General features: G+C 48.6%; 1 protein-coding gene across 12 annotated transcripts in view; it reads right to left on the bottom strand.

The window, feature by feature from the left end:
* The window catches only part of LOC146833473 (uncharacterized), a 511,810-nt gene that overhangs the window by 10,923 nt on the left and 479,677 nt on the right, over window positions 1-21,210 (bottom strand). For 10 of the 12 annotated variants that reach the window (XM_085601304.1, XM_085601299.1, XM_085601303.1 and 7 more), the window contains one exon: window positions 10,490-10,619. The exons of the other annotated variants lie outside the window; for them this stretch is intronic. In XM_085601304.1, coding sequence (XP_085457430.1) covers window positions 10,490-10,619 — 130 coding nt within the window. The remainder of the gene's footprint in view (window positions 1-10,489; window positions 10,620-21,210) is intronic. 12 annotated transcript variants of the gene reach the window in all.

Raw genomic sequence — 21,210 nt, 5'->3', positions numbered from 1 at the left:
TCTTGTCCATGCTACCACTAGGATAGCTGGTCTATAAGGTTGACTTTACAACCAATCACCATAAGGGTTGTTTGGACTGATATAAGGTGTACACTAGAACTAGTGACATCATACATCAGGCCAACTTCTCACATTGGTGGCAGCGATGGGATCTTAGCTTGCTGTTGTAATACCATTGTAATCTTGAGATACTAAATTGAAAGATCACACAGATATTGGTTAGGTACATATAACATAGATTATAATACCTAAGTCCTACTGGACTTAGTGGTTGTAGGTTGAAGGGAGTAACACACCCTGACTACAACTACTAGAGAGGTTTAGTAGATACAACTAGTGTAGGTAGGTGCACACACCACACCCTCACTAGAATCATGTCCCTGAATGGAGATCACACTGATACTCCCTCAGGAGAGGAGAATCCTGGACAGATTCCCTCTAGATATGATGCATTCACTTTCCAGGAGATGAGACAACTGTGTACCTCCAGGAGATTAAAACAGGGTTCCAACCCTACCCTTAGACAGCTAGTGGAGCTTCTGGAGGCCTATGATGCTGAAAGAGCTGCCAAGTATGGTGCCATAGCTGTAGATAAGGGTCTACCCACCACAGATGAGTCAGATGGGACTTCAGATGAAGAGGTAGACAGCCAGGGCCAAGTAGGAAGACTTAGCCAGGCTAACCTAAGCTTACATGGGAGTTTGCATGGGGTCCCCCCATACAGACCCCCAAGTGGGCTTACCCAGAGAAGCAGGAGAGACAGATCCCCTTCAAGGGAATCCATCCACTCCCATGTCTCTAGCATCTCTAATGCTTCCTCTCACAGGGGGATGACTTCCCCTGAGAGAAAGGAGCATGAAGCCAGAATGAGGGAAGCTAATCTGAGGATTCAGAGGGAAGAACTTGCCCTTGCCAAAGAGAAGCTTGCTCTGGCCAGAGAGCAAAACTTGTGTGGGTCAGAACCCACTGGTGGCAGCAACATTCCTAGAGATAGGGATAGGTCTTATGAACATAGAAACCTAAGCAAGATAGTCCCCCATATCCTGCCATTCAGGGTCTCAGGCTGTCTGCTCTCTCCTTAAAATGGACTCCATGTACCCTAGGTACATACACCATTGGTAAGGATCACCTTATTGGCCCCTGTACAGTGTACCCTAGGTACCCAGGGCATAGGTGTACCCTAGGCCTCCCAGAGGCTGCAGCATGTATTATGCCACCCCTGGTCTGGCCTTCCAATCAGACACAACTGGCTGATCACTCAGCTGGGGCAAGGTCGTGTAATCACCCCTTGCTTAGATATAGTATATCTAGATATACCTTATATATAGACACAGGTGTACCTATCAGCCACTCCTATGGCAGGCCTTAACAATCCTGGAGGCAGAGTGCTTGGTAACATGTGAGATGGTGCTCTAGCATGAGCTGAGCCTGTCCGCAGCTTTCGGAACCATGTCCTTATAGCTGTTCTATGATATAGCCTACCATATACTCTTAAAGTGCCTTATAATCTTAAACGGTTATGGTAACTATGGTTTGGCTTTATCAAAACATGTTGTGTAAGGTGTCTAACACTTTGGAATAATACCCCCATACCATTTCTGGTGATGAGGATATTATTCCTCCCTTCTAGAGGGAGAGACATGTTAAAATCCTACTTTGCTGTTTAACTCTAACCAAAGCCTCAGCATCACAAAATGGATGCTGCTGCCACAGACACGAGTCTGACCTCCTGCTGCTGGGAGTGATCCCGGCAAGGGAGGCTTGGACAATAGGTTTCCTGCTTGGGGAGGTGCTAGCACCTCCCCAGACAGACTTTAGTGTATTGGGGCAGGGAGGGCTGAAAGGAATGAGACATGCCTGGGGCACACAAGGTGTCCCATGCATAGTCCAGTTCAAACCGGTGCTGGGGCACTCCAGCCCCAGTCCTGGCGCGAAACTGGACAAAGGGAAGGGGGTGTAACCACCCCCCTCCCAGGTCCCACCCATAAGGCGTGACCTAGCAGGTAACCCAGCCCCCCAGATTTGGATAAGAGTGGTAGCTGGGCCCCAGGAGATTAGATTATCCTGAACCTGCAACTTGAACAGAAACTCTGGACCTTCGACATTCGACGAAAGAAGAAGACTGAAGAATCTCCCTTGTGGCCAAGGAGTGGCTACCCTGTGCAAACAGGCACCATCAAGAGACTACCCTTTGCTTTGCTAAAGTTCTACGAGGGACCGACTGCAGAGCCCGACCAGAGCCTTGACTTCCAGGCTTCTCCGACCCTGATCCACATCCACAGCCGAGCTGAGATCCGTGGAGGCGACGAGAGACGTGGGACCGGCTACCTAGGAAAAGTGGCGAGTATCTTCCAGCGCAGCTTCTGAGGCACCCTCGAAGTTGTGCACCGGGGATTGAGAAGCCCCACCCCCAAGCACCATCTGCACCGAAGATCAGCCCCCCACACTCCACGAGTCCTGCGTGGGGCCCTTCTGCATTTTCCTGCTTGCCGCGTCTGTCCGGTTGCTTGCCCGTTGGCTAGTGGCCTTTGTGACGACGCATCCAGAAATCTTCACTGCTGGTTTGGCTCCTCCAGACTGGCTCCTGCTTCCTTGAAAAAGAGAAGCACCCCAGACCTTCCTGGTCTGCACCAGAAGCAAGTCCTCCATTCTTCGTGGGTTCCGCTTGCCAAGGCTTGGTGAGTCCTAGTCCAACTTCGACGCCGCCGACAGCAAGAGCCTTCGTGGGACAACTCGCCTCCTGGTCCTGGTCGTCCTCGACGTTCCCTGGTCCTCGTGGCTGCAGCGACAAGCTTCACCTTCACCTGCAATCTTCACGACATCGCCTGGTTCCTTCCTGGTTCCACGTGGTCACTGGCTAGTGACCTTGACTCTGTCCCTTCTGCATGCAGGTCTCCTCTCTTCTTGATCCCAGCCTTGGGATCCACCGGACACTCTTCACTGACTGCCTGTCAGCAACTTTCCTTCAGGCATCCATAGAAGTCCACGACGGAACCCGACGCAAGTTCACACCTATGCACCCGCAGCCCGTGGGCTAGGTAACTTGGGTACTTCGGTGCTCACAAGGGTATTGACTATCCTAGGGTCTAGTTTCCGAGTCTCGACTTTCTAGCTATACCAGAAGTGTCCTAAAACTGCTTATTTCTAACTGCTAGTGATTCTATTGACTTTTACGCATTACGCGTGAGTGTTTCCACTCTGCACCTGAATCCCGTGGGCCTCCCACTTCCTAACTGTTGCTAGTGTAGTGTAGCCCCAGCGATTCCCTAGGTCTAGGCCTATCCTATTTCCGTGACAGTGGTCCTTATACCACTTACTTAGTATATGGTTTGCGTGGCCCCTAGGGCCTAACTGTATTACTTACCTGTGTGACTTAATGTATGCATAAATAAGACTGTGTTGTACTTACCTCTAATCTCATAAAGAGTGCTGAGGGTTTGACTAGAATAAATACACTTTATTTTATATATATATCTGTTGTGGTGTCATTTCATTTGGTATTCAAGGGATTATATATGGTATCACAGCTGGCTTCACATGCCATTCAGAGTTTAGCCTAAGACTGCTCTTGTCCATGCTACCACTAGGATAGCTGGTCTATAAGGTTGACTTTACAACCAATCACCATAAGGGTTGTTTGGACTGATATAAGGTGTACACTAGAACTAGTGACATCATACATCAGGCCAACTTCTCACAGGATATATTTGGTGGAGCGCCAGCATGCAAAAATTTTCCTTTCTTATGTGTTTGTTCAGTATCCGTAAGTCCAAAATGGGTCTGAACTCTACCTTCACACTCCTTTTTTGAATCAGAAAGTATCTGGAGTAAACTCCCTTTCCTCTTTGGTTTTTGGGTACTTTTTCTATTGCAGATTTGAGCAGAAGAGTCGCCACCTCTTCTCTGAGCTGCTTTAGATGCTGGGATGAATGAACAGGAGGAATCGATGGAGGGTGGCTTCGGAAACGAAGCGAGTACCCATGACGCAGTATATTCAGAACCCACTTGTCCTTTGTGATGGATTGCCACTCTGGAAGATGATGCGCAACACTTCCTCCCACCGGAGCGGTGGACAGCATCGGAGGAAGCGGTTCCTCATTGCTTCCCTGGAGCCTTGTTTCCAGCGTTTGACTGCCTGTTGTTACCACGTCCCCTGGATGGTCTGCGGGACTGGTATTGCTGTTTCTTTTGACCTTGCTGGTCCTGGTTCTTCTGCCACTGAGGGGTTTGAACCCTCTCTGCTGGTAGTTACGCCTATCGTTTGCCCTGCGGCGTCGAAACTCTTTCCTCTTTTCAAGCCCGACGGCTTTCATGGTCTCCAGCTCTGCCTTCATACGGGCCATTTCTTCGCCTGCATGAGACCCAAAAAGTGAACTACCCGAGAAAGGCACATTTAGTATTCTCGCCTGCGCTTCCGGCTTCAAGGCCGTCAATCTGAGCCAAGATGATCTTCTGGCTGTGATTCCATGGGCATAAGAATGCGCTGCTAGGGTTGCCCCATCCGCCGCTGCACTTATCACCTGGTTAGAAACCAGACTTCCCTCGTGCAAAATTTCTTCAAAATCCCGTCTGTCCTCTGATGGAACTTTTTCAATGAACCTCTGGAGAGAGTCCCATAATGATCTATCATAGCGCCCCAGAAGCGCTGAGGCGCTGGCCACCTTTAAGCTAGAAGATGCCGAGCCGCAAACTCTCCTCCCCCAAGAGTCTTGCGTCTTACTGTCCTTATCTGGGGGCACCGTTGAAGACCCAGCTACTGCATGCGTCGTTCTGGCAGCAGCGGTGATGACAGAATCCGGTGGAGGATCTGATCTTAGACACAGAGGATCTTCCGGAGCCGGACGGTACTTTTTTAGAATCCGCGCCGGCGCAGATTTGGTGGTCGCTGGCGTGAGAAAAATATCCATTACTGGTTGTAGCAAACCAGGGACTAATGGCAACAGTGGGCGTGACACTGCTCGTTCATGAAGAGTTTCAAAGATTATGGAGGAGGTGATCTCCTGAACCGGCATTGGGATATTTAATTTTGTAGCTCCTCTACACAACACTTCCTGAAAAGTAGAGATATCATCCACCGGAGATACCCTAGAGGGTGGTGTATCCGAGAGTGTCGGCGAATAATCCCTTCTGGATGATCTAGATGACGGGGAGGAGGAAGGGGTCCTACAGCACCTTCTCTCCGATCTGGTCGACTCTCTCCTGTGAGAGGAGGATCTGGATCGCCTCCTTGGTGTTCGAGAGCGACGTCGAAATTCTCTTCCCCGAGAACGTGATCTGACCGGTCTCGCTGGGAAGTCCATGTCTCTTAACCTTGTTAGTGAGGCCTTAACTGCGTAAGACATAGCCGAGTCCTGAGGCATCTCTCTCGCGGGACTTTGAGGTACAGCATTTCCCTCTTCCAGTGGACTATTTTCTCTTGCAGGCACTGGAGATTGATGCACAATTTCCGGTGACTCGGATCTTGAACTCGAGCCCTCTGATCCTGAAGGCGAGATAGATATAGGACGTGGTGAATCATGTTCAGAAGTTGTATACACCAGTCTATGAGGGGATTTACGCCTTGAGACTGGCCGGATCGTAAGGCGAACATGCGACACCTCCTGAGAACCCTCTGCAGAGGGCTGCCTCGACGGTGATAGGCCTATCACCGGAGACTTGGAACTTGACTCCTCGAGGATCGGTGGAGATTTTTCTTGCCTCGACGTCGAGAACCTCGTCGTCGACGGAGGGCTTGGTCTGAACGGAGGTCTAGACCCCGACGGGGAATCTCGCCTCGACGTTATGGACTTCTCCAAAGCCTTGGAGACCTGTGAGGACGGAGGCACCTGCCTCGACGTCGACTCCGACGGAGGTTCCTGCCTCGACGTCGGTCTTGACGGAGGCGCCTGCCTCGACGTAGAATGCTCCGACGACTAATGCCTTGACGTCGCAAGTCTCTTCATCGACGATCGATCTTTTCTCGACGGCGATCTTGGTCTTGACGGCGATCTTGGTCTCGACGTCGACGTAGACTTCGGAGTCGAACGCCTACGAACCTCTTGCGACGTCGACTGATCTCTTGCAGTTCTCGACGTCGAACGATGTCCTTCCTTCGACGTCGAACGATGTCTCTGTCTTGACGTCGAGCGATCCTCTCTTGACGTCGAACTGTGACGCCGATCCCTCGACGCCGATCGAAGTCGCCGACGACGAACGCATCCGCTTCGTCACTGTATCTAAAGTCGACGACGATTTTCTTTTTGCAGCATGACTACCCCTGGACTCCTCACCTCTCAGCGACGATCCCGCCGCTGGAGTCTTCGACGCCGAGCCCGACGCCGATGGGGAGCAAACAGGGACCAGCTGCCTCGACGTCGACCGTTCTGATAAGCCGTAGAGTCTAATCCTCTCTCTCTCTCCTTTAAAGTCCTTTTGGAAAGGTCTTTACAATGATGACATGTAGCTGGAGAGTGAGAATCCGGCAGGCAGACAATACACACCTCATGTGTGTCTGAAGAGGCCTTCTTTTTTCCACAAGATGGACATGGAATAAATAAAGAAGGCATATTTCTGACAAAAATTGCAGAAAATCAGTCAGAAAAATACAGGATACTAACTTCCTCCCAGATATTAATAAGAGGAAGTCCAAAAAATTACTATAATGCAAATAATTCTTGACTAAAAAGTCAAAAAAGAAGAGAGCTGAATTCCAGGGTCCTGACTGAAGGAGCCGGAAAGAACAACTGACCTAACTGTCACCCCTGAGGCATGATGGGATATGGAAGCCAGGGCTGCCTTAAAGGCACGGTGCCAGTTTTTACCTATACAGGGCTTTTCAGTCTCTATGGTATTGTATTGCAATGCAGCCTGCAGGCTAGCAATGTGTTGTAGATCTGTGTTTCCCACAGTTTTCTCTTTTTTGCTTTCTCATGAGTGTTTACCTCATTAAAAAAAAAAAAAAAGAGATTTAGGTGTTTTATTATACCTATATGTATTATTGGATGTGTATTTATACATTGCCTAGCCTTTTTTTATAGGGGCTGCATTTGCTTGAAAAAAATGATATATGTTTATACATATAGAGAGCTGTATATATGTATGTTTTTTACATATATAATTTTATTATTTCCGGGGTCCCCGCACATGGGCGGGAATATTCAGTGCTTATGACTATTGATGAGGATCCCCTGGAAGAGAACTGGCTGATCACTCAGCTGGGGCAAGGTCGTGTAATCACCCCTTGCTTAGGTGTAGTATTCCTATACCTACCTTATATATAGACACATGTGTACCTATCAGCCACTCCTATGGCAGGCCTTAACAATCCTGGAGGCAGAGTGCTTGGTAACATGTGAGATGGTGCTCTAGCATGAGCTGAGCCTGTCTGCAGCTTTCGGAACCATGCCCTTATAGCTGTTCTATGATATAGCCTACCATATACTCCTAAAGTACCTTATAATCTTAAACGGTTATGGTAACTATGGTTTGGCCTTATCAAAACATGTCGTGTAAGGTGTCTAACACTTTGGAATAATACCCCCATACCATTTCTGGCAATGAGGATATTATTCCTCCCTTCTAGAGGGAGAAGACATGTTGAAACCTACTTACCCGGTTAAAGTTAACCAGAGCCCCAGCATCACAAAATGGATGCTGCTGCCACAGACACAAGTCTGACCTCCTGCTGCTGGGAGTCCTTCCAGCAAGGCAGGCTTGGACAATAAATTTCCTGCCTTGGGAGGTGCGAGCACCACCCCAGACAGGACTTAGTGTATTGGGGGCAGGGAGGGATGAAAGAAACTAGACACTGCCTGGGGCACACAAGGTGTCCCATGCATAGTCCAGTTCAAACCGGCGCTGGGGCACTCCAGCCCCAGCTCTGGCGCGAAACTGGACAAAGGAAAGGGGGTGTAACCACTCCCCTTCCTGGTCCCACCCATAGGAGGGACATTGCAGGTAGCCCAGCCCACTAGCCCAGTATATCAGTAGGTAGCTGAGCCCTGCTAAATTAGATTATCCTGAATCTGCAACTTGAACAGAAACTCTGGACCTTCGACATTCGACCTCAGGAAGAAGACTGAAGAAATCTCCCTTGTGGCCAAGGAGTGACAACCCTGGGCAACCAGGCACCATAAAGCGACCGCTGCTTGCTTTGCAACTGATCCTACGAGGGACGACTGCAGAGACTGACCAGCGCCGAGACTTCCAGACACCTCTGAACCAGATCCACCTCTACAGCAAAGCTGAGACCCGTGGAGGCGATGAGGGACGTGGGACCGGCGACTTGGGAAAAGTGGCTAGTAACTGACTAGCGCGACTTCTGAGGCTTTCTCGAGGCTGTGCTTGGGGAATTGAGAAGCCCCCATCCCGAGCACCATCTGCAAAGAAGATCAGCTCCCCACACTTCACGTGTTCTGCGTGGGGCCCTTCTGCACCTGAGTTGCTCGACGTGTTGTCCGGTTGCTGGCCCGTTGGCTAGTGACCTCTGCGACGACGAACCTTTGATTTCATCTTGCTGGTCCGGCTCCTCCAGACTGGCACCCGCTCCTCTGTGAAAGAGAAGCACCCCAGACCTTCCTGGTCTGCACCAGAAGCAAGTCCTCCATTCTGCGTGGGTTCCGCTTGCCAAGGCTTGTTGGGTCCCAACTCGACATCGACGCCGCCGACAGCAAGAGCCTTCGTGGGACAGCTCGCCTCCTGGTCCTGGTCGTCCTCGACGTCTCCTGGTACCCGTGGCTGCTGCGACAAGCTTCACCTGTTCACCTGCATCTGCACGACATCGCCTGGTTCCTTCCTGGCTCCTGGCTGGTGACCTAGACTCTGTCCCTTCTGCTTGCAGGTATCCTTCCTTCTTGATTCCATCCTTGGGATCCACCGGACACTCTTCACTGACTGCCCGTCAGCAACTTTCCTTCAAGCATCCATAGGAGTCAACGACGAAACCCGACGCAAGTTCACACCTATGCACCCGCAGCCCATGGGCTAGGTAACTTGAGTACTCTGGTGCTCACAAGGGTATTGACTATCCTAGGGTCTAGTTTCCAAGTCTCGAACTCCTAGCTATTCCAGAAGTGTCCTAAAACTGTTAATTTCTAATAACTACTATTCCTATCGACTTTTACGCATTACGCGTGAGTGTTTCCACTCTGCACCTGAATCCCGTGGCCCTCCCACTTCCTAACCTTTGGTAGTATAGTGTAGCCCCAGCGATTCCCTAGGCCTAGGCCTATCCTGTGTTCGTGACAGTGGTTCTTATACCACTTACTTAGTATATGGTTTGCATGGCCCCTAGGGTCTAACTGTATTACTTACCTGTGTGACTTAATGTATGCTTAAATAAGACTGTGTTGTACTTTCCTCGAATCTCATAAAGAGTGCTGAGGGTTTGCCTAGAATAAATACATTCTATTTTTATATATATCTGTTGTGGTGTCCTTTCATTTGGTATTCAAGGGATTACAAATGGTATAACAGCTGGCTTCACATGCCATACAGAGTTTAGCCTAAGACTGCTCTTGTCCATGCTACCACTAGGATAGCTGGTCTATAAGGTTGACTTTACAACCAATCACCATAAGGGTTGTTTGGACTGATACAGGGTGTACACTAGAATTAGTGACATCATATATCAGGCCAACTTCTCACAGACGACAAGCGGGGCCGCATCACCCGCGGAGAGTCCACGCACCCGGTAGGCCAGAAACCAGCCCCCGGAAGCAAACTGCGACACTTACCCACCGGGGAGCGACGCTCACGTGACATCGGAGAAGGGCAAAGACGACGACCCCGGCCGTATCTGAAGCCGTCAGCCGAAGCAGACCGAGGGGAGGACATCGACCTGGAGAGACGCGCCGACAGAAGTTTCATCCGGCGCTCCCGCCGCGACTTCGGCTTCAACTGTTGGCACGCCGCACAATCTGTGGTGCCGTGATCCTCTCCCAAACACCACATACAAATGAGGTGAGGGTCCGTCGCCGACAGAAGACGCCCACAAAACGTGCAAGTTTTAAAGCCCGAAGGCATTCGCACACTGTTCCGTTCCAAAAGGAAATGGAAGATAAAGGGGCCCTAAACAGGCCCGTAGCAAGGATCGGATCCGCGTTGCACGCGGAAAAGGAATAAACTGACGTAGGCGCGCCGAGGCGGGTTTTATGTGACCTCGCTGACGTCACGTACGCAGACGACGCCTCGGCGGAGTCGCATGATGTTTCCCCGCCCCCCAGCGCGCAGGGATGCTGTGGCAAAAAGGTTTCCGGATCCAGTCTCACGTCTGGGGATAATTCTACGTGAACGAATCTGCGGCTAGTAGTCTCTATCAGATGCAATGATAGAAACAGCAAAATACCTGATGGGCGCCACACTATACTAAGCACAGATTGTTTGCGTAGGTGTTTTTAAGCTACACAATTACATCGCCACGCCCCTTTGGGCTTTGGGAGACCCCCAAGTTTTTTCACCCCACTTAAAGCCCTACAGCTAAGATCAGGGGCATTCTGAAGAATCAACTCACGTGGCAGGTGTCTCCAGGATCATTGGAAGCCCGTCGAAGCGTGGCTCGTTCAGGATGTGGCGGAAGCCATCCAGGCCAATGTGACCCCGCCCAATGTTCTGGTGCCGATCCAGGTGACAGCCCAGGGCACCTGAGGGAAGAGAGGCAGGCCGGGAGTCAGGACACAAGTTCAGAGAAGCAACCCCCTCCGCAGTCCTCCACCACTCAAGTCCCTCAACCGCAATTAAAGCAGCCTGTCAGTTGCAAAAAAAAGGGGCGAGTGTCTAAACTGCAGACTGTGAAAACACCAGTCTCGAGTATTGGACTTTGTTTTCCGTCTTCATCCAAACATCTGAGTCTGCACACAAATTACTGCTAATACACCTAAGCCTCAGTTTCATTAACTGTCAAAATGTGGAGGCTTGCATGTGGGCGGAACACGAGTACTCAACTCTATGGAAGATTCGCCATGCTCGCTGTCTGGGGATCCAGCCTTCAAAAGTGATCTTAGGTCCCTAGAGCCAATTCACAGAAATGTAGATACATGTTACTGCTCCCCTGTGAGCAGATCAGTAGAGAGAGTTTTATAAATGTTATGACATTACCTTAATGGTATCAAGGAAATTAAGAATCCTTGCTCTCCAAGAATGAATTAAAATTGGTGATACTCAGTAAAAACTATTTTCTAAAAGTTCCTCCATATTGTTCTCAATTTATAGCATCAGATTGCGGCAGTAAACCCACCCAGTTGATCACAAAAGTGTTGCACACCAGATTTTGTTTAATACACTGTCCTAGTCTGTATAGTAAATGTGTGTTGTGGGGTAAAAAATTCCCACTCGCTGAGTTCATTGAATAGCAGTTAGCAATATCATCACCCAGCCCTACTCCCAATATTTATATTCGATCTATGTAGCAATGTTTCTCTTTTCACATTTTCACTGTCAGTGTGTTGAGGAGCTGGTGTTAACATACAATCTAGTGCCGTCCCTGTCGAGAGTAGGTAAACCATTCTTGTCCAAGCATGCAGTGAAGAAGCCATTTTGATATATCCTGAAAGCATGCTCTGTCAAAACTACCCGACCTTATACACTGCACCCTAAGATCGCATCTTCATCAGAGGTCTCAGGTGTTGATTATTTTAGAAGCCTAAAACTTTATAATGTGCAATTTCTTTTGTGTGTGCTCTGAAAATGTCGAGGCAGCATTCACATCTTATACTGACATGCTTAGAATATTCCTCACACCTGGAGAGGCCTAAAATAGGATTCAGATGATCAACCCATTCCAAAGATGAAAATGTTACTTACTGTAACTGTAGTTCTCAGTATTGGAATCTTTCATAGATTCAAATGCTTGAATCATACCCCCTCGTTAGATGGGAGTCCCTGATACCATATAATAGTAATACAATGTTAAAGATAGAGCATGAAGGCCCTATGCCTTTCAATGTTGCAACCTTTCATAACTTATGTACAAAAGAGACCAAACTTATACTTCAGCCAATCAGGCTGCTTTGCCCTCTAGAACATTCCTAATAGAAGCTCCAGTCCCTCAGAGAACCACTTAAAGGAGGGAAAGGTGAGCTTCTCAGGGGAGGTGGGTGGGTAGCATGTGAATCTATGAAAGATTCCAATACTGGAGAACTACAGTTACAGGTAAGTAACTTATTTTCCTACTCCAGTATTGGAACTTTCATAGATTAACATGCTTGAACCAGAGTATAAAGCAGTAGTGAGGCACATTGAACTGTGAGTGGTTAAGAATACCATTCTATAAAGATATTCCTTTTACATAGAATAAACAAAGCGATTACCATGAACGTCTCTTATAATATTTCGCTGAAAATATGACATTTCAGTATACTGGAAAGACAGAAAAGACATTATATTATAGGCATTGTGCGGAATAACTTGACCTGTAATCTGTGGTTCTCCAGTATTGGTGTCTTTCATAGATTCACATGCCTGAATCATTCCCCGTCGTCGGAGTGGGAGTCCCACGGTACATAAAAAAAAGCAATAATTATGCATATAATAACCAAAAAACCTTGGTAACATAAAACCAGGAAGTAAAGTAGCCCTAAGCTACAAGAAAAAACTTCCACACTTATGACTATCATAGTCATTATGTATACTCCAAACTGCAGCCAATCAGGCGACAGCACCCACCAGAATGTTCTCCCCAGAGGCTCAGGCTCTCAGATTTTCTCGCACAGGAGTGAACCAAAGTATGATAGCCTTAACCAGCCTCTGAGGGGAGGTGGGCAGGTTGCATGTGAATCTATGAAAGATACCAATACTGGAGAACCACAGATTACAGGTAAGTAACTATTGTTCTTCTCCAGTATTAGGGTGTCTTTCATAGATTCACATGCCTGAATCAGAGTAGATAGCAGTACAGAACATAATGCTCGTAAGACTCCCTTTGTACCATAGTATATATACATATCTATATATATATATATATATATATATATATATATGTAAAAACGGTATATAAATACATATCATCATCATCATCATCATGATCTTTATTTCGGTCAGTTTAGACCATAAAAGAATGCAACAATTATACAATTATACATTACACAATAAGAAGGTTGCAATTGAAAGAGTAAAAAACAATCAGAAAACAATTTGGTTAAAATCATCGAAAATATTCAAGAACCCATATTAGTCTTAATACAGCGATTGCGGATACGCCACATTGCTGTTAGGAATTTTGCGACTGCAAATACAATATGGGCAGATAAATCTGTCTTTAAAATTCTATAAGCTGGAAGATAGTGCCTGAAACCAAGATTTTTGAGGAGAGGGACAAGCCAATAGTTTCTAGCTCTTTGGTAGACTGGACAAAAAAATATAATGTGCAGGTCATTCTCTCGCGGATGTGCACATGCTGGGCAATGCGCCGGAAGCTGGGGTTTGGTCCAGCGAGCGGTGTATTCCCTGAGGGGAAGAGTGCCGTATCGCCACTGCATGTATAACTTCCTAGTATTTTGAGGGCCTACATCGTCAAAGACGGGCTCTAGGTGATATGAATCTTTAAATCCAAGGAAGTAGTTGGATAAGGACCCCTCAGGTGAGCTCTCAATTGAGACACGTAGCTTGTGCTCATAATAAATCTTTGCAATAGATTTGCGATAGATCTTGCAACATGCGTTTCCTGGATTAACCCACAATTCTGGTCTTCCTAACATTTCAAATGTTTGCTTAATGTAGTTTAACCATGGGATCTTGCAACATGCGTTTCATGGATTAACCCACAATTCTGGTCTTCCTAACATTTCAAATGTTTGCTTAATGTAGTTTAACCATGGGATTTGTACCGCTTTAGATAGGCGCAAGATCTCTGCGAGCTCAGCTCTATAATTAGCTAATTCCGGCGTACTCCAAATTTTGATACATATATCATGCAATGAAGAACCAGAATTGTCATAATCCTACATAAATACATTTGTGTTCAACATATGCAGAACAATTTCATGACATAGAAACAGTATGTAATAAGCATCTAAAAAAGAGCATAGTGGAGGAGGGAGAACAGAGGCTCACCTTATTTAAAATGATTGCGGAGAACAGCTTGTCCCACCGACGCATCTGCATCGCTTGAGGCCTCCAAACAGTAGTGCTTGGTAAAAGTGTGTCTGTTGGACCAAGTTGCCGCTCTGCAGATTTGATGAAGAGGCACACCGGCAAAGAGAGCGGTAGTTGAAGAAGTTGGTCTCATAGAATGCGCCCTAGGTGTTGTCTGCAACGGTCTTCCCGCCTGTTGATGGCATAGATAAATTGCAGCAGAAATCCAACAAGCTATGGTCGGTTTGGAAACAGAATATCCTTGACGTAGTCTACCATAGGCCACAAACAGTTGGTCCGATTTACGGATTATTGCAGTCCGTTGTAAATAGAACTTGAGACATCTTCTGATGTCAAGGGAATGCAAGGCCCTTTCCGCAGGTGTCAGCAGATTTGGGAAGAAGGTCTTAAAAATTATTGGTTCATTAAGGTGGAAGTCCGCAGGTACTTTTGGCATGAAGCTGGGATTGGTGCGTAGCACTACTGATTTTGAGGTGAATTGAAGAAAAGGTGGCTTAATAGTGAAAGCTTGAATGTCACTGACTCTCCTTGCTGATGTTAGAGCCAATAGCAAAGAAACTTTCCATGAAAGGAACTTTAAGTCCGCTTTAGGAATAGGTTCAAAGGGGTGCCGCATAAGTTGTGTAAGCACTACATTAAGATGCCAGGATGGAGGTGGACGCCGAATAGGGGGAAACATCCAAAACAATCCCTTGAAGAATTGCTGAATGACTATTTGAATAAAGAGAATTAAAACCATCCTGCCGAAACCTTGAAATCGCCGCCAAGAACACTTTCAAAGTAGAATGGGATAGGCCCGATTTTGCCAAGTGAAGAAATAACGGTAACATTTGTTCTGGTTTGGCATGAATCGGATGTATATTGACAGATTGACACCACATGCAAAATCTCTTCCATTTTAGCTTGTACGTTTTAATAGAAGCAGGCGCTCGAGCATTAGCTAAAACGTCCTGACAGTCCGCAGGAATATTTAGGTGTGCGAATTCAAGGTGCTGAGGAGCCATGCTGCTAATCTCAAAGATGCTGAGTCCGGGTGACAGATCCGTCCGTTCTGCATGGACAGAAGGTTCGGTATTGGTTGAAACTGTATGGGATCGCACTCCGAGAGAAGGAGAAGTTTGGTTAACCAGTATTGGCGAGGCCATCTGGGAGCAATGAGTATCACGCGGCAAGGTTGTTTCTTGATCTTGCGGAGATCCCTGGGAACCAACGGAATCGGAGGAAAGGCGTAGGCATATATCTGCGACCAATTCATCGAAAACGCATTCCCGCATGAGTCGTTGTGGAGAACCCAACTTGCAAAGGATGGGCATTTGCGGTTCTGGCTGGTCGCAAACAGGTCTAGATCGGGGTGGCCCCACTCTCGAAAGACTCGGTTTAAAGTTGGTTGATGTAGCTCCCACTCGTGATTGTATATTGTTGACCTGCTGAGGGAATCCGCTAGAACATTGGAGACTCCTGGAACATGAATAGCTGAAAGGCTGATCTTGTGACGAATCGCCCAGTCCCAGATCTCTTGAGCATGTTGAGATAGTAGGGCTGACTTCGTCCCTCCCTGCTTGTTCAAGTAATGCATACTTGTAGTATTGTCTGTTCGAATTAGTACTGAGGCTCCCCAAATTACGGTTCGAAATGACTTCAGGGCCAAGAAAATGGCTCGCAACTCCAGAAGATTGATATGCCACTTCTTTTGTTGGAAGCTCCACCTGCCGTTGACCATCATCCCTTGAAGGTGCGCCCCCATCCCTCGAGGGAAGCATCTGTGGTTATAGTGAAATTCGGCAGTTCGACCAGGAATGCACATCCTTCCCTTACGTTCTTTATTTGAGTCCACCAAAGGAAGGCTTCTTGCATCCGAGGAGTGATGCAAACGATATAATCGAAAGACCCCGAAATCTGCAACCATTGAAGGTTGAGTTCTTCTTGCAATGGTCTAATTCTGAAACGGCAAAGGGATGCAGGATGAAATCATCCCTAGGAAAGACTTGTACAGACGGACTGAAACGCACTCTTTTGATAGCAATAAACGAGCTAGTTTGCAGATCTTGAGTTGTCTTTCTTTTGAGACGAAGGCCTGAGTTAGCTGGGTGTCCAATGTGGCTCCCAAGAAAGGTCTTTCTCTGTGATGGAATCAGATGAGATTTTTCAAAGTTTATGGAGAGACCCAGAGATTGGAACAGTGACAGACATCTCTGAACATGTGCGTTTGTGGTTTGAAAAGAATTCGCCTCGATAAGGTAGTCGTCCAAGTATGGGAACATTTGAATTCCTTCCAGACGAAGGTGTGCAGCCACCGGTGCTAGGACCCTCGTAAACACACCGGGTGCTGACCGTAGACCAAACGGAAGGACTCTGAATTGAAGTCTCTGCCAGCAACTCTTTTTTTTTTATTGATTTTTTGCATTTACAGAAGAACAACCAAGTTCAAGACATTCATATACAAATCAGAGCTTTGGCAGTATACCGACATTCCGTACAAATAAAAAACAACCCATATGCCAGCACACAGCATTACAAGAATTCGGCACTAGAGAGATACACAGACATGGCACCACATCCAAGGGCATCCTACAGGAGGATGAACAATACAGTGGCTCGCCAAGCCCCAGAGAGGACAAATTATAATTACCTATCTACCCCACCTTTCCTCACCCATTTGATACTGTTAGCAGATAGGCAGTGAGTGGACCCCAAATATCACGAGGCCTGGACGTAGTTGGCAATTCCTCAGCATAACACGCTAGTTGGTCCCGACAATATGTCAGGTCCTGCAACCAGAGCTTGGTAGATGGCGCGGCCCTACTCCCCCAACCCATGGACACTCTGCGTTTAGCAAGTAATAAGGATATAGCTACAAATTTCCTATGAGTGGGCATGATGCTCGATACAGCACCCAAGAGACAAAGCTGCGGAGCACAAACTATGGTGAGCCCCACCATCTTCTGCAGAATTTGCGTGATGGACCTCCAGTACTCCTGTACCTTTGGGCAGTCCCTTGCTAAATGATAGAAACTGGCACCTGAGGCGCCACAGCGCTTGCACTGGTCAGAATCCCACAATCCATACTTATACAGCTGAGCTGGAGTATAATACAGTTGGTGTAAATATTTGAAGTGAACCAGTCGCAGGTTCCCATTCGCTGTCAACTGGCCCGTCAGACGACAGCAGGTAGCCCATTCTTGTTCAGAGAGTGGTTCAGGGAGAGCATCATTCCATTTAGATAACGCGAACATTTCCATTGCGGCCACCTCCCCTTGGGACGCATTATATAGTCTTGTGACTAACTTGGCTCTAGATGTAGTAACGTATATAAGTTGCAGTGCTTCTAATGTCTGTGGTTCTGCAGGGAATTGTGGATATAGCATACGCACAGCCGAGCGCAGCCTAGCCTAAACAAACAACTGCATGGGTTTGGCGCTCCCCCCTATGGGTACATTGTCTGACGTTACAAACTGCCCCCCAGGAAACGCATCCGCCATGGTGTTAAGACCCATGTCACAAAGAATTCTTAACGCACCAGCTTCTTGTGTGACAGAGAGCGCGGAGTGGTGCAATAAGGGCATGCCGGGGGCATATAACGGCACTTTCCCTTCCCGCTTTCCCAGCTCACGCCAGGCCCTAGCTGTAGTTTGGACAGTATCAAATTCCCCTTTCTCACAGACTCTATATTTGTTAACTATCATAGCTTTACGTGGCAAGGGGTGTACCGCATCAGCCTCCACCACTACGTGCGGTATATAAGCCGGGTTATGCTGCCAATAATATGCATAATGGGCCTGCGCACAGAGATAGTATAAATGAAAGTCTGGCGCTGCAAACCCTCCTCGCTCATACGGAAGTGTAAGTGTTTCCCATCTAAGACGAGGCTTTTTACCTCCCCACGCCAGCGTGATCAAGAGAGAGCGAAGCTGACCAAAAAAATGCTGTGTTAGCTGCACGGGTATGTTTAAAAATAGATATAAAAAGCGTGGTAGTACTATCATCTTCATGAGTGCTATGCGATCTGCAAAGGATAGCGGTAGTTTAATCCACCTACTAATTTGCCCCTCAAGTCGCGTGACGGCCGTACCATAGTTAGATTGTACAACCGTTTGGGGATCCCCATGAAGCCAGATGAACAAGTTACTTACCTTCGGTAACGATGTATCTGTAAGAAACATTAGTTAGTTAGATTCCTCACCTTAGAATATCCCCAGGCGTCAGGCTGGATCCGGAAAGATTTTTGTAGCAATACCCCTTGCGCGTCGCTAGGCGTCATCTGCGGCTCCACGTCCGTCATTGGCGTCGTGCGCCGGAATGATGTCGTCGGAGTACTTAGACGCCGCCCTCGCGCGCTGACGTCAGTTCTTGTACATAGCTTTCCGCACCAGGAACGCAGAGCCATGCAAGAGACCGACACTGGTGCCAAAAAGTCTAGGGCCCTGAACAGGATGACCTTAACCCTAGATGTCGGTTCGCAGAGCGGGGAGGATGGGTGGGTCGGTGAGGAATCTAACTAACTAATGTTTCTTACAGATACATCGTTATCGAAGGTAAGTAACTTGTTCATCTGAAAGAAACACGTTAGTTAGATTCCTCACCTTAGAATAGATACCCCAGCAATACCAACCCCGGTGGAGGGTCTGCGAACCAAGAATACACCAGAAAGTCCTGGAGAACAGAACGGCCAAAGAAGCCATCTCTCCGGACTTGGCTGTCCAGGCAATAGTGCTTGGCGAACGTGTGCAGTGAGGCCCACGTCGCCGCCTGACAGATGTCCTGCAAGGGAACTCCCCGTCCCAGGCAGTAGTCGCCGCTGTGGCCCGGGTGGAATGGGCTCTCAGCCCAACAGGAGGGTCCTTTGTCGCCAAGGAGTAACAAACCTTTATACACAAGATGACCCACCGTGAGATGGTCCGCTTGTGTACAGCCCTCCCCTTCTTAGCACCTACGTATCCAACAAAAAGTTGGTCGTCCACCCGGAACTGTCTGGTGCGGTCCAAATAAAAGGACAGCGCACGTTTGGGGTCCAGACGGTGGAGTCTCTCTTCCTCTTTCGAAGGATGCGGAGGCGGAAAGAAGGTGGGCAAAGTGACGATTGCCCGATGTGAAAGGGGGTCACCACTTTCGGAAGAAAAGAAGGACGAGTCCGGAGGACAACCTTGTCCGGATGAACAGAAAGAAAGGGAGGTTTAGATGACAGAGCCTGGAGCTCACTCACCCGTCTAGCTGAGGTGATAGCTACCAGGAAAGCAGTCTTAAGAGTCAGAAGACGAAGGGGACAATTGTGAAGAGGCTCAAAGGGAGCGCACATCAAAGGTCAAGACAAGATTCAAATCCCACTGAGGCATTACGAAAGAGACAGGAGGAAACATGTGAGTAATGCCTTTAAGAAAACGCGAAACAACAGGGGACTTGAAAAGAGAAGGCTGATCAGGAAGCCGTAAGAAAGCAGAGATTGCAGAAAGATAACCTTTCAAGGTGCCCAGAGCAGAGCCCTGCTGGGCCAAAGAAAGAAGAAATTGTAGAACCTCAGAAAGAGGGGCAGAAAGGGGATCCACAGCCTTTGCTGTGCACCATGCCACAAATTTGTTCCACCTGCAGGCGTATACCAATTTTGTGGAGGGACGCCTGGCTGCCAGAATCACATCACAGACTTCAGGAGGCAAGTCAAATGGCATCAACTGTCGCCGCTCAATCTACACGCATGGAGGTGGAGACTGGACAGGTTCGGGTGGAGGACCGTCCCCTGCTGCTGCGACATAAGGTCCTCCTGAAGAGGCAGTCGTACCGGAGGATCGATTGACATACTGAGTAGCTCGGGATACCAGTATCTTTGTGCCCAATCCGGAGCCACTAAGATGACTTGGGCCCGGTCGCGCCTGATCTTCTTCAGCACTCTGGGCAGAAGTGGTATAGGCGGAAAGGCATACAACAGACCGCAACTCCACTCGCGACGAAAAGCGTCTCCGAGCGTGTGCCGCCTTGGAAATTCCAACGCGCAGAACTGCTGACATTGCGCGCTCTCTTCGGTGGCAAATAGATCTAACCAAGGCTCTCCCCACTGCAGAAAGAGACCTTGCACCACGTCCGAGTTCAGACGCCATTCGTGATCCATCATGCACCGGCGGCTGAGTTCGTCTGCTCTGCTGTTCAGAGAGCCTGCCAGATGTTGAACCACCAGGATGATGCCCTGGTGTTCCAGCCATGTCCAGAGGCGCAGAGCCTCCTGACAAAGGGTCCACGACCCCACCCCGCCCTGTTTGTTGCAATACCACATGGCGGTGGTGTTGTCCGTGAACACCTGCACGACACTTCCCCGGACAGAGGGAAGGAAGGCTTTCAGTGCAAGCCGGATCGCTCTCAGCTCCAACAAGTTGATATGGAGTTGAGACTCCGCCGGAGACCAGAGGCCTCTGATCTCCGCCTCTCCCATAAGGCCCCCCCATCCCAGGAAGGACGCGTCCGTCACTACTACATGCTCCGGTTGGGGAAGGGTGAGGCATCTGCCCCTGACCCAATCGCGGTCCATGAGCCACCACTGCAACTGTTTCGCAGTGCCCTCTGAGATCAAGACATGGTCGGACAGTTTGCCTCGATGCTGGGCCCACTGAAACTTCAGGTCCCACTGCAGAGCCCGCATTCGCCACCTGACGTAATGCACCAACAGGATGCAGGAGGCCATCAGCCCCAGAAGCCGCAGCAGCAACCTGACCGAAACCCAGGATAGAGGCCGAAAGATGGGAATCAGAGCCTGAATATCCCGGACCCGCTGATTCGGAGGATAGGCCCGGAACTGCGCCGAATCGAGAACCGCTCCGATGAAGAGGAGCTGCTGGGAGGGTCTCAGGTGTGACTTCGGCACGTTGATGGAGAACCCCAGCAAATGCAGGAGGTCGGCCGTAGTCTGGAGGTGGGAGACAACTTGCTGGGGCGAGTCCGCCTTCAACAGCCAGTCGTCGAGATAGGGGAAGACTGGAACCCCCGATCTGCGTAGATGAGCTGCGACCACCGCCATCACTTTCGTGAACACCCGAGGGACACTGGTGAGGTCGAAGGGGAGCACGGTGAACTGAAAGTGCTCCTGTCCCACCGTGAACCGCAGGTAACGCCAGTGGGCCGGCAGGACGGGGATGTGAAAATAGGCGTCCTGCAAGTCCAACG

The sequence above is a fragment of the Triturus cristatus genome, chromosome 4_2 (genome assembly GCF_964204655.1).
Source record: "Triturus cristatus chromosome 4_2, aTriCri1.1, whole genome shotgun sequence".
NCBI lineage: Eukaryota > Metazoa > Chordata > Amphibia > Caudata > Salamandridae > Triturus > Triturus cristatus.
Note: the sequence above shows the minus strand (reverse complement) of the source record. Positions and strands in the feature narration are given on the sequence as shown.